Raw genomic sequence first — 15034 nt, 5'->3', positions numbered from 1 at the left:
AAACTCAAACCTGTCTCAGTAAGTCTTATTACCGGTGTTCCGTTATCCTCTGGTCCGATCACCGATCAGACACAAGCACTTCTAGTCACTATTAACGAGTCTCATAGGGAGACTTCTACCTTTGATTTAATACCATCACCCCACTTTCCCATTGTGTTGGGACTTCCTTGGTTGCACACACACCAACCAACCATAGATTGGAAGAAACGGTCCTTGACCTTCCCTTCTTGTTATTGCGAGGAAACGTGTAACCTCCCGTTTTCCGGGAAGATTCTGTCTGTGGTGACAGATGAGATTGCACCACTATGTTATCAGGATCTTTCTGAGGTTTTTCTTGAGAAAAATGCTCAAGCATTACCTCCTCATCGAGACTATGATTGTAGCATTGATCTACTCCCAAATAGCAAATTGCCGTTCGGTCATGTTTATCCTCTTTCACAGGATGAACTTGCCCATCTCAAAACCTATTTGGATGAGAACTTGGAAAAAGGTTTTATTAGACCTTCCACTTCTTCCACAGCAGCAGGACTCTTTTTTGTTCGCAATAAAGATTCAAGTCTCAGACCTATCATCGACTACAGGAAATTGAATGCTATCACAATAAAAGATCGCTATCCTCTACCGCTTATCCCTGAGCTCATTGAACAGGTGCGTGGAGCTACCTATTTTTCAAAATTAGACCTGAAAGGAGCATACAATCTCATTCGAATCCGTGATGGACACGAGTGGAAGACTGCATTCAGAACTAGATACGGATTGTTCGAATATCTTGTGATGCCATTCGGCCTATGCAATGCCCCTGCAGTTTTCCAACGATTTATAAACGATATTTTTAAAGACTTACTAGATGTCTGTGTTGTGGTATATCTGGACGATATACTTATATATTCACGGACCCTGTCTGAACACATAAGACATGTAAGACTTGTATTATCGAGATTGCTTGCACATAATCTTTATGTGAAGCTGAAGAAATGCTTGTTCCATAAAGATGAGGTACTCTTTCTAGGCTACATCATATCCAAAACAGGAATCGAGATGGACATGAGTAAAATATCCTGCATTCAGGATTGGCCTACACCAACTACACGCAAGGCGCTACAGCGATTCCTGGGATTTGCAAATTTCTACAGGAAGTTCATAAAAAACTTTTCTGCAATTGTGAGACCCCTCACACAGCTCACTAGCATAAAAATACCATTTAAATGGTCAGAAGAAGCAAATAAGGCTTTCCACTTGTTAAAGACAAGGTTTACTTCCGCTCCCATATTACGCCATCCAGACCCATCCCTCCAATACATTCTGGAGGTAGATGCGTCAAACATGGCAGTAGGAGCAATACTCTCCCAACGACCTACCCACACTTCACCACTTCATCCAGTCGCTTTTTTTTCTAAATCCCTGAGCAGTCCCGAGATAAATTACCCCGTGGGTGAAAAGGAACTGCTTGCTATAAAATTGGCTCTGGAGAATTGGCGACATTTACTCGAAGGCACCCAACTACCAATAATTATATACACGGACCATAAAAACCTCCAATATCTTCAGACTAGCAAAACTCTCTCGCATCGACAGGTACGATGGTCACTATTCTTTCTAAGGTTTAACTTCCTAGTGACCTACACACCTGCAGATAAGAACAAAAAGGCGGATGCACTATCACGACTAACTGAAGAAAACTACTTTGAAATCCCTTCCGTTCCTATAATACCTCACAAACGCATTATTGGAGTTGTCCGTTCCTTAAAGGAAGAGGTTCTGCATGGTATAAGTTTGGATTCACCCCCACCACAACTAAATACTGATGCAGAAGGCTTCCTCTACTACAACGACAAACTTTACATACCACCTACCCTACGCACCAAGATCTTGGAATTATCGCATGATGTGCCTATGGCAGGATATATGGGTATGACAAAGACTTTCAATTTGATTTCTCGGCAATTCTGGTGGCCTGACATGAAAACATCTATACAAAAATTCGTCTCTTCATGCAATGTCTGTGCCAGGTCCAAAATTGACACTACGAGACCATCCGGTCTACTATGCAGTCTACCAATACCCCAAACTCCATGGGAGGTTCTGTCATTGGACTTCATCGTAGAATTGCCTCCTTCTAAAGGATTTAATACCATCTTGGTGTCAGTGGACCATCTGACAAAGATGGCACATTTCATTGCTATTCGCAGACTACCTTCGTCCAAACAAACGGCAGAACTCCTGATGAAACATGTCTTCAGATTACATGGTATCCCAAAAACTCTTTCGTCTGACCGTGGATCCCAATTTATTTCTAAATTCTGGCAAGAACTATGTCACATACTACGGATTGAGCGGAAGCTCACTTCTCCTTACCATCCGCAGACCAACGGACAGACTGAAAGAGTCAACCAATGCATCGAGCAGTATTTACGTTGTTACACTTCTTACCAACAGGATGATTGGTTGGATCTTCTCCCCCTGGCAGAATTTGCCTACAACAACGCAACTCACAGTACAACCAAGCAGAGTCCGTTCTACTTGAACTATGGGTTCCATCCCTCTATTCTCCCTCCACGCATCCTTCCTTCAAATAACCCAGTAGCCTCAGATTATCTTTCCCAAATAAAGGATTCTCTGGGTTTACTAAATACTACCATTGCACACGCTCACAGTCAACAAAAGAAGTACTATGATCTTCGTAGAAGACCTTCTCCACAGTATACTATCGGGGACCTCGTTTGGCTCTAAACAAAAAACTTGAGACAGAAGATCCCAAGCAAAAAGCTTGGACCTCTGTTCTTGGGACCTTTCCCAATCAAGAAACTTATTGGAAAAGCTGCAGTGCAGCTTACATTGCCAATGGACCTAAAAATCCATCCCATTTTCCATGTGTCGCTACTAAAACCCCATGTTCCGGACCAAGGAATAAGGCCTAATATTCCACCTCCCCCTCCTGTACAAGTTGAAGGTGGAGAAGAATACGAGATAAAAGAGATTCTGGATTCTCGTATCTACAGAAGAAGACTTCAGTACTTGGTTAGATGGAAGAACTATGGGCCCCAAGACGACACCTGGCTAAACACCTCTGACATACATGCCCCTAGATTAATCCGCAATTTTCATGCGAGATACCCAGACAAACCAGCTCCAGAGGCCTTCAGGAGCAGGCCTTAAGGGGGGGGTATTGTAATGTTCCGGTACCTTTGGTACCCTAAATTACACTTTCCACAAGTGTATGCGCCCTACCATTTACTTTTGGAAAGGTGCGCATACACCTTTAAGACTGGAGCTGTCATCACTCAGCGCCGGACTAGATGGCTATTTAAGGCGTCGGTTCTCACTCACATGTGCTCGTTCAAACACCCTTATCTGGATGCTAACCTTGCTTGAAGCTTCCATGCTTGCAAGCTTACTTCGCTGACGGAACCTCGCTGCGCTGATCCCTGTATCCCGCTACTGGATCATCCGCCTCTCCTGAACCACCCTTCGGCTGTATCGCTAATAGTGCTAAGTACCCCGCAGGGGAATTCTCTATAAACTTATACTAAGCTTACACTATCTAGCTCTGCATAGTAAAGACTGTTTATTACATCTGCATAAACTAGATTGCTAGCTCTTGTGACTACTGCTACTTTTCTGCACTGGGTTGATCTCTTTTGTATGTCCACCTGCTATTCTATCATCTGCTATCATACAACATTGCTAAACCTTCCTGCATCCATCTGCTACTGTCTCACCTTCAAGTGTCTATCACCTATCACCTCCACTCAACCTATCCCTCAACCTTCATCATTGTGTTACCACATACATAAAGTCATTCTAGGAACCAGCTTGCTAATTGTGTGTATTTACTGGCTGAAATAAGACCTTCCACACATGATGAGCCATTGAGGTTGGGAATGGTATCTCAGCATATCTCTTACATGGCTACTGACGTGGAACTATTTCTGCAGCTGAAAATCCACACCATATAAGAAACGCAGGAGCGTTACAAGAACTAGGACAAATAACTGTCTCCTCAGATAGCTGTTCTGCAAGGATTTCACTTGCTGCCTATAGACAGGGGTACCTCTGCAGCAAGGTCTGCATCTTAGCATACAGTAATTGTTACTACAGAGTGAATTCTAGCAGTACATTATACTGGGAGCAGGAACGTTATAACAGCACTGACCTCTATTGCCATTATTGTTATCTGTGTCACTGATTAATGCTAGTTTGCAGATTACCATTTATATACATAGACCTATTCTAGATTGCAAAATTATATTACCTCCTTTGTCTAGAACTAGTGATTTACATTCTAATTGTTTTTACATCCACTTACTGCCATCTATTTTAATACATTAAAATATAACAATATATATATATATATATATATATATATATATATATATATATATATATATATATATATATATATATATATATATTCCTTTATTCTTAACCAGTCTGGATTTTGCTTTCTTGTACAGAATATTTGTATTTATACAAGCCCAATTCCAAAAAAAGTTGGGAGAAAAAAGAAATAGACTAATTTACAAATCTCATAAACTTATATTTTATTCACAATATAACATATCAAATGTTGAAAGTGAGACATTTTGAAATGTCATGCCAAATATTGGCTCATTTTGGATTTCATGAGAGCTACACATTCCAAAAAAGTTGGTGCAGGTACCAATAAGAGGCCGGAAAAGTTAAATGTACATATAAGGAACAGCTGGAGGACAAATTTGCAACTTATTAGGTCAATTGGCAACATGATTGGGTATAAAAAGAGCCTCTCAGAGTGGCAGTGTCTCTCCGAAGTCAAGATGGACTGGGGATCACCAATTCCCCCAATGCTGCGGCGAAAAATAGTGGAACAATATCAGAAAGGAGTTTCTCAGAGAAAAATTGCAAAGAGTTTGAATTTATCATCATCTACAGTGCATAATATCATCCAAAGATTCAGAGAATCTGGAACAATCTTTGTGCGTAAGGGTCAAGGCCGGAAAACCATACTGGATGCCGTGATCTTCCGGCCCTTAGACGGCACTGCATCACATACAGGAATGCTACTGTAATGGAAATCACAAGATGGGCTCAGGAATACTTCCAGAAAACATTGTCGGTGAATACAATCCACTGTGCTATTCGCCGTTGCAGGCCAAAACTCTATAGGCCAAAAAAGAAGCCATATCTAAACATGATCCAGAAGCGCAGGGGTTTTCTCTGGGCCAAGGCTCATTTAAAATGGACTGTGGCAAAGTGGAAAACTGTTCTGTGGTCAAACGAATCAGAATTTGGAGTTCTTTTTGTAAAACTGGGACGCCATGTCATCCGGACTAAAGAGGACAAGGACAACCCAAGTTGTTATCAGTGCTCAGTTCAAAAGCCTGCATCTCTGATGGTATGGGGTTGCATGAGTGCGTGTGGCAAGGGTAGCTTACACATCTGGAAAGGCACCATCAATGCTGAAAGGTATATCCAAGTTCTAGAACAACATATGCTTCCATCCAGTTGTCTCTTTCAGGGAAGACCTTGCATTTTCCAACATGACAATGCCAGACCACATACTGCATCAATTACAACATCATGGCTACGTAGAAGAAGGATCCAGGTACTGAAATGGCCAACCTGCAGCCCAGAGCTTTAACCCATAGTAAATATTTGGCGCATCATAAAGAGGAAGATGTGACAAAGAAGACCTAAGACAGTTGAGCAACTAGAAGCCTGTATTAGAAAAGAATGGGACAACATTCCTATTCCTAAACTTGAGCAACTTGTCTCCTCAGTCCCCAGACATTTGCAGACTGTTATAAAAAGAAGAGGGGATGCCACACAGTGGTAAACATGGCCTTGTCCCAACTTTTTTGAGATGTGTTGATGCCATGAAATTTAAAATCAATTTATTTTTCCCTTAAAATGATACATTTTCTCAGTTTAAACATTTGATATGCCATCTATGTTGTATTCTGAATAAAATATTGAAATTTGAAACTTCCACATCATTGCATTCTGTTTTTATTCACAATTTGTACAGTGTCCCAACTTTTTTGGAATCGGGTTTGTACTAGTCATAGTAGTGCAGTATCTTCATTACTCGTTCACCAAGTCGAGGCAAAAGAACAGATAACCCAAATATCAAGTGGCTCCTCTGAGGGAAGCGCTACAAATAAAATCTATTCATGTATGTATTCTTAACTCAAAAAAAGTCCAATTTTTTGCGTTCAGCTTTCTCTGAAACTCCAAATTCTTTGTTATTTTTCAGGCAAACAGAAACCTCAAAATCATTTCATTTTTTGGAACAAACAATCCAAAAAAAAAAAAAAAAGGAATGTACCCACCGAACCACAAAAAGAGAAATGGACAAGATGTGGGTGAGCATATTGTGCAACCTTGGACCACATTACCAGAACACAGAAGTGAGTCACATTTACTCAGAGGATTGATCTCCAAATTCAAACTGTCAAATTTGTTCAATTCATTAAATTTTTTTTTTCTCTTTTACTTTGTATTCACCCAAAACACTGCTCAGTTTTCCAGTGTCCACTCACACAGCCCCATACAGAGGATAGGTACGGGTCTAGCTGAACAATAATCCATCCCACACTTTCACCATCAATGCTCTGTTAAGAGTGCATGGTCAACAGAAATACAGGGAAAACTCAATATAGCAAAAATGGCCAGCACACCAAAAAGTGCAAATCTAGAGCTGCCATCCTTAACTTGATTTCAGTACCTAGTGAGTCACTTACCAGGACAAGCATGCAATCAGTGAAGTCGAAAAATCTGGAATATTATCTTGCTTGTATCCAATATCCACCACTTGCCAACCGCCTAACATACTGTACATGTACTGCGGCAGCTCAGGTCTATTGCGCAAAATCAAGTACCTGTACGTCATTTTGTGCAATACCCACTAGGGGGCGCACATGCGCTGCCGAAGGCGCGTCTGCGCACTAATTGGACAGAGCGGGAGCCAATCAGTGGGTCCAGTGGACATCGGGTCCGTTGTTCCTGAGACTGGTAGAATGCCGGTATGCCTATGCAAACAAGTCAGATCACCGTTCGGACAGGGGAGAAGATAGAGATCTTGTGTTCCTTCTAAACAGGATCTCTGTCTTCCCCCAGTCAGAGCAACACCCACACAGTTAGCAAGCATCCCCTAGGGAAACATTTAACCCTTTGATCGCCCCTGATGTTAACCCCTTCCCTGCCAGTGTCATTAGTACAGTGACAATGCATATTTTTAGCACTGATCACTGTATTATGGCACTTTTCCACTGCAAGTACCGGCTCGTACCAGGTCGGCTCTACTCGGCCCTGCTTGGCCTGGTTTGCTTTTCCACTGCTGGTACTGCATGGTATAGTGTCGGAACGGTTCGGTACGGTATGGTATAGGTTTGCTTTTCCACTAAAGTAGTACTAAAGTTAAGTGGGTGGGATAACAACCGGGTGGGTGGGATTCTTTGACCAATCAGTGGCTAGTAGTGACTGCATGCAAAGGATTGTGGGATATGGTACCAGTTTGGTACCTGTTGGAACCACAATCGAGTAGGTACTGTTTTTCAGGGCCGTACCGTACCGTACCGTTCGGTTCCATGCAGTGGAAAAGCAAACCTATACCGTACCGTACCGAACCGTTCCGACCCTATACCATGCAGTACCAGCAGTGGAAAAGCACAAAAGCAGGCCGAACCGGTACGGTTCCATGCAGTGGAAAAGCGCCATTAGTGTCACTGGTCCCCAAAAAAGTATCAAAAGTGTCAAATAGGTGTCCGATTTGCCAGCGGCAAAATTGCTGATTGTTGCCACTACTAGTAAAATAAATTAAAAAATAATGCCACAAAAATATCCCATAGATTGTAGACTCAATAACTTTTGTGCAAACCAATCAATATACGCTTATTGGGATTTTTTTTAACAAAAATATGTAGCAGAATACATATTGGCCTAAATTGATAAAGAAATTCGATTTTTTTTATTGGATTTGTTTTAAAGGCAGAAAGTAAAAAAAAATATATATTTTTTTTTCAAAATTTCTGCTCTTTTTTTTGTTTATGGCGCAAAAAAAAAAAAAAAAAACGCAAAAGTATTCAAATACCACCAAAAGAAAGTTCTATTTGTGGAAAACAAAAGGACATCAATTGTATTTGGGTACAGTGTCGCACGATTGTACCCCTACTCATTCACCAAAAAGTCAAAAGTAAATAAAAACGCAAACATACAGTAGTTTAGAAAAAAAAAAAACATGTCCCCAGATGTAAATCCAGCATCAATCACAATAAACGCCGACCCACACAAAAAAAATCTTGCTGCCCGGCCAACGCGACATGTTCCGTTGAGAGACACTCGCCAAATGACAAGTAAACATGGCGGAAGTGTCACCCAGTGGGAGGTATGAATTTTGGGGGGGACCCCAAGCCATTTTTATTTTTAACCGCTTGCCGACTGCCCCATGCAGATTTACCGTGGCAGGACGGCTCAGCTGAGCAGAATCATGTAGATTTATGTAATTATGTGCACGCAGTTGGACACAGCGGGAGCTAGACCGTGGGAGGAGCGGGCGTAATCGCCGCCGGCCTCCCGCGATCTTCTGGGAAACTGACAGGAGAGCTACCTGCCTATGTAAACAAGGCAGGCGGCTCTCCTGTCAGACTGGCACAATGAGATTGTGTGTCTCAGCTAAGCTGCAACACCGACCTCTCTTTGTCTGTCACAGAGCCCCCCCACAGTTAGTAAGCACAATTGAGGCTCACACTTGATCACCCCCAGTATTAATCCCCTCCCTGCCAGTGTCATTTAAACAGTAACTGCATATTATTTAGCACTGATCACTGAATTGGTGTCACTGGTCCCCAAAAAGTGTCACGGGTAGTGTCAGATTTGTCCGCCGCAATGTTGTAGTCCCGCTAAAAATTGCTGATCGCCGCTATTACTAATAAAAACAATAAAAAGTCCAAAAATCTATCCCATAGTTTGTAAATGCTATAACTTTTGCGCAAACCAATTAATATATGCTTTTTGGGATTTTTGTTTTACCAAAAATATGTAGCAGAATACAAATTGGCCTAAACTGAAAAATATTAGATTTTTTTTAAATTTCTTTATTGGGAATGTTTTACAGCAAAAAGTTAAAAATATTGTGTTTTTTTTTTTTTTTTTTTTTTTTTTTAATTGTTGCTGTTTTTTTGTTTATAGCGCAAGATCCTAAAACGGCAGAGATGATCAAATACCACCAAAAGAAAGCTCTATTTGTGGGGAAAAAAAGGACATCAGTTGTATTTGGGTACAGCGTTGCATCTCTGGGCAATTGTTAGTTAAAGTAACGTAATGCCGAATTGCAAAAAATGGCCTGATCATTAAGGGGGTAAAACCTTCCGGAGCCTGAAGTGGTTAATATTGGTGTGGGGTTCCACTCAAATCCCATAGCACACCCGGGCCATCCACAGAGTTGCGATATTATGCCAACATGTTGCATAATATTGCACAGCTTTAGAACACGGAAAAACACCAGCCTTTGGTGTAAACATGACACAAAAAAAAAACGATCCTTCTATGTGTCATTGCAGTTACCTGCATTTATTAACCACTTCCCGACCTCCCGCCGCCTTTTTACTGCGGCAGGGTGGCTCCCCTCTGCAAACCGGCGTAGGTCTATGTCAGACGCGTAGGAAGCTAGGAGAGAAGAGAGAAGGATGGGCAGCTGTTGTAAACACAGCCGACCGTTCTTCTCCCTGCAATGACCATAGAGCCCCTGTGATATTTCTATATAGGATCACATGTCTCTAAGTTCATTTCAGAAGCCATGCCCTCCCACAGTTAGAATCACTCCCCTAGGCTCACATTTAACTCCTTGATCACCTATACTGTTAACCCCTTCCATACCAGTGTCATTATTACAGTAACAGTGCATATTTTTAGCACTGATTACTGTAGAAATGTCACTGGTACCCCCAAAAGTGTAAAAAAAAATGTCAGTTAGGGGCCCGATCTATCCGCCACAATGTCACAATGTAAAAATGGCATAAATCTTTCCTGTAGTTAGTAGACGCGATAACTTTTGCGCAAACCAATCAAAATACGCTTATTGCGATTTTTTTTACCAAAAATATGTAGCAGAAAACAAATTCGCCTAAAATGTTAAAATATTTTGATTTTTAAATTTTTTTTTGAGAGAATGTCATATAGCAGAATGTGAAAAATATAGTTTTTTTTTTTTCTAAATTGTCGCTCTTTTTTTGTTTATAGCGCAAAAAATAAAAATCGCACAGGTGATCAAATACCACCAAAAGAAAGCTCTATTTGTGGGAAAAAAAGGACGTCAATTTTTTTTAGGTATAGTGTCACACGACCGCACAATTGTCAGTTAAAGTAACACAGTGCTGAATCGCAAAATAGGGCCTGGTCATTAAGGGGGCAAATCCTTCTGGTCTTAAAGTGGTTAAAGCAGAGTTCCACCCTATTTTTTCACTTTGCACCTTCTGTTAGATTAAACGATCCTGAAAAAGAATTGGATAGTTATAATTTTTTTTTTAACTTGCCTGATTTTTTCTGAAAATTAACTTACCTTCCTTCCACTTCCTCCCTCTGCGGACACGGCCCACGACATCACTTCTCCCTTTGCATTGACTCCTGGGAGATGATCGTCATCAATCCCAGGAGTCAATGCGCCTGCACCGGTGTTCCTCGTCACTTCCGGTGCAGGCGCGTCATTCGTGGCTGATGGATTAGAACAGCTTCTGGGCTTTCGCAGAACTGGGAGATTGAAAAGCAGCACAAGGAGCCAATCGGCTGTGCTGCTGTGCTGATATGCCAAAAAGAAACGTGTTGATAGGCAGGGCCATCTTACCGAATGGGCATGATGGGAAGTTGCCCAGGGGCCCCACTTGCCTGTCTGCCCTGTGCTGCTGTCAGACCACTTGGGCTGTAGAGAGGGAGCCCACAACTGCAGGAATGCCTGTCCGCCTCCACGGGAACAGGCACACACAGGACAGTCGAGTCGGACTCTCGTCTGTGTGTGTGTTCACCGGAATCAGCCACCGAACTTGTAAGCTGTCATTAGCCTTGCACTGCTGTACCAATAAATATAGCCTTTGTCGATAATTTGCATTTTTATTCTCGTGGGTGATTGTGTAGGCGGGGCCCCAGTGCACTATATTGCCTGGGGCCCCTTAATGCTCTTAAGAAGGCACTGTTGATAGCATACTTGCCAACTGTCCCATTTTTGCCGGGACAGTCCTGGCAAATAGGAGCCTGTCCTGGGTAATTTACATTGTCCCGGCAAGCGCCCGTTAATCGGGCAGACCATAAATGCCCGTTACGGGCAGCCGTTGCCCGTAAAAAAAATGGTTGCAGGCCGACATCGTAACTACGCATGCGCAATTACGTAATGGCGCCTGGCGCCATTTTTAAATCAAAGGCACTCGTTCTCGTCTGCGCCTTGCAAAAATATCTGGTAACATGACATGTGAATAAATTGTCAAAGGTGCTCAGGTGTGACCATAAAAAAATGGAATATGTAAATATAACTAAAGTGCAAGGTGTAAATTAGGAAGATAAAAACCTAATTTTACCAGATAGTATAATTAGGTTTTATTGTACTTATTACACCTTGCACTTTATTTATATTTACATATTACATTTTTTATATGGTCACATCTGAGCACATGTCACACTTTAGAATTGCAGGGAATTGTGATGAGAATTTTAAACTTTAGGCAGAAGTAGTGCAGCTGAATGGGAGAATTATTCCAACTTTGCTACTTTGGCCTTAAGTTTGAAATTCCCTTTTCAATTTCCTGTAATTCTCTCTATATTGATTAGACCCTATAATCTGATGATATGTAGGCAGAGATTAAATATATGGAGTGGGTGGAGCTTCAGGGAAGTGGGTGTGGTAATTGATAGCTGTGCAGCAAAGTGTCCCTGGAAATTATTTTGAAATGTTGGCAACTATGTGATAGGAAGAGAGCACAGAGTGACAAGGAGATCGGTTTGCTGCTTTACTTTTCTTACTTACTAGCTGGGGGAGAAACAAGACCTGTAACTTTTATTTTAACCCATTTAGTTTCACTTTAACTGCAGCAGAGATAAATCAGGTCTCCTGACCTATCAGACAGGGTCTGGTTGTGTGCCCGAGATGTGTAGATCCCAGAATTGGATTGACAGAAATGCAATTGCTTTGGCAGGTAAAAAAAAGAAAAACACATGCTTGTATTTCGTCTATGTATTTATCTGTTTGTGTAGAGTTTGAAAAAAAAGAATAAGTATTCAATACTCTGGTATAGATTATAGGTTCCCTTAATGCTATGCTAGGAATAGGCATAGATTATAGAGGTGAAAACCGCGCTGTTGTAAATGTGCAAAAAGAAGCAGCTAGCACTACAGATGACAGCCCGTAAGCATATTTAAAATATATAAAGTGCAGCACTGTGAGGTAAATTAAAGTGCATGTAAATGCAAATATATATATATATATATATCGAAGTAAAAAAATATTACAAAATACACATGTAATAAAACTAAAATGTAACAATAATAATAGTGACTGGTTGTATAACCACAAAACCAAGAAAATCAAAAGTGAGTCCAAAATTGTGAAATTAGAGGCATAAATCTTCAAACGGAATAGGCATGATCCTTCTGTCATGGGAATTGGCTTGAACAAATATACCATGACACCTTTCTGCAGTGCCAGGACAAGGTCATCCAGCACCCAGGGCAAGGATGCCAAACTGCGCCCCCCCCCTTTCCCTTAGGGTTAGGGTCAAGGTGCCCCCCCATCCCTGCAATAAACCATTGCGCCCAGGGCAACTGTCCCTCCAGCCCACCCCTTGTCCCGGCCCTGTCTTTCTGTCTTCAAGAGACTCTTGGGACGTTCAAGCTGACCATATAAAACAGCTGGAGAGAAATTTACAAAGAAGTCATGAAATGAAATTCAATGAATTACCGTACTACAGCCGGGCTCATCAATGGGTTTTCGCTCATGGTCGATCGGCAAGGGTTTTCTCTTGCAGATATAAGGAAGCTTCTTCTCACATGCCAGATCTGACCATTGACCAAGCTGAACAGAAAAGGGAAGAAAATGCTCATTAAATTCTGAGCTATATGGTCAGGTTTATTTACTAATAAAATAAAGACTCTTCAATCAGTAAAGTGACTGTAATTAAATAAGGTGAGGCTGTGTTAACTTTGCATACCCAATAATGTGCCCGAAAAAATATCCTGTTTTTTTTTTTTGTTTTGTTTTTTTTTATTCCCCTTGCATATGATTGAATATTTAAAGTGAACTCCGGTTTACCTCATTCACTAAAAGGGATAAGTTGGGGTTTGTTTCAAATCCATGTTCGGATGAACCCCAGAAAGAAGCTATCATTGCCAATGTCAGTGAATTAAAGTAATTGTAAAGTCTCTTTTTTTTTTTTTAAATACCAAACATGTTATACTTCCCTCCTCTGTGCAGTTGGTTTTGAACAGGGCAGCCCGGATCCTCCTCTTCTCAGGTACCTCTTTGCTGCTCCTAGCCCCTCCCACTTGTCGAGTGCCCCACAGAAAGCAGCTTACAATGGGGGCACCTGAGCCAAACTGCTGCTCTGTGTGTCCATTCACACATGGAGCTGTAATTTGGACCCGCCCCCTCTCTCTCCTGATTGGCTAACTGACTTTAATTGACAGTCCTTGGAGCCAATGGCGCCGCTGCTGTGTCTCAGCCAATCAGGAGTGAGCGTTCCGGACGGCCGAGGGACTCGTGGACATCGCTGGACAGAGATGAGGCTCAGGTAAGTATTAGGGGGCACTGGGGAGGCTGCTGCACACAGAAGGCTTTTTATCTTTATGCATAAAATGCATTAAGATAAAAAAAAACTTCTGCCCTTACAACTCCTTTAATTTGGACTTGTGGCCATATTAGGTCAATGATGTCACAAGCTTCCCTGTTCCTTTCTGTATGTACAACTGTGGGGTGGGGAATGCCCTGGCCTTAGCTGATTGGGCTGGCACTGACATTTTCCTTCTGGGTTCAGACCAAACCCAAGCTCATCCTTATTCACTAACATTCACTTTGTTAGGTGAACAGCTTGTGGTCCTTAGTTCTATCAATTAAAAAATAGTTTTAACTGGCTGATTATATTGTTTAAAAAAAGAGTGGAATGCATTCCTAAATGCACAAAATATAACTTGATTTTAACTTTTGTAGGTAATAACACCAGAGAGTGTTGATCTAGGGAATATCTCCTTTGGGAGATCAGGAATGAAAAAGGTTGTAAAGGCCCAAGGTTTATTCTATGCATAAAGGTAAAAAACCTTCTGTGTGCAGCAGCCCTTGAACACTTACCTGTGCCTCATCTCAATCCAGCGATGTGCACAAGAGCTTTGGCTCTCCGGGGACTCTCCCTTCTCATTGGCTGAGTCAGAAGCAGGAGCCATTGGCAAGTGAGCCAATAAGAAAAGAGAGAGGTGCAGGGCCAAGCCATGGCTCTGTGTGTGAATGGACATGCAGAGCAGAGGCTCCAGAGCAAGCTTGCTTGGGAGCCCTCATAGCAAGCTGTTGGCTCTGGGGGGCACTTGGCAGGAGGGAGGGGCCAGAAGCGTGAGCAGGGGACTCAAGAAGAAGAGGATTGGGGCTGCTCTGTGCAAAACCAACTGCACACAGCAGGTAAGTATAACATCTTTGTTTTTTTAAATTTGCCTTTAACCTCCCTGGCGGTATTCCCAAGTGTGGCTCGGGGTGGAATTTTAGTGCCATTAGTGGTAACCCCGAGCCACACTCAGGGTACCGCCAGGGAGCATCGCTGAATCCTGGTAGAGGTTACTTACCTTGTCCCCAGGATCCCGCGATGTGTCCCTGCAGCATACGGCGGCCAGATCTTCCGCCCGATGCTGTGAGCCCCGGCTTCCGTCTCCTGCGAGCGTCACGTCGCAGGGGGGTGGAACCAGCAGCAAATTTGAAAAATAAAACACACCAAACACACTGATATATTGTAATCCTATTGGATTACATTACAAAATAAAATAAATTGACATTAGTTTGCCCCCCAGTGCCCTTTCCTGCAGTTTTACTGTACTT

The 15034-nt window shown here is 42.0% G+C and overlaps 1 protein-coding gene across 1 annotated transcript in view; it reads right to left on the bottom strand.

Annotated features, from left to right (window-relative positions):
• The window catches only part of LOC309556055 (macrophage mannose receptor 1-like), a 256698-nt gene that overhangs the window by 174621 nt on the left and 67043 nt on the right, over positions 1-15034 (bottom strand). The window contains exon 9 of the mRNA XM_082258349.1: positions 12920-13033. Coding sequence (XP_082114475.1) covers positions 12920-13033 — 114 coding nt within the window. The remainder of the gene's footprint in view (positions 1-12919; positions 13034-15034) is intronic.

The sequence above is a fragment of the Pelophylax lessonae genome (genome assembly GCF_965119305.1).
Source record: "Pelophylax lessonae genome assembly, chromosome: 5".
Lineage (NCBI taxonomy): Eukaryota > Metazoa > Chordata > Amphibia > Anura > Ranidae > Pelophylax > Pelophylax lessonae.
Note: the sequence above shows the minus strand (reverse complement) of the source record. Positions and strands in the feature narration are given on the sequence as shown.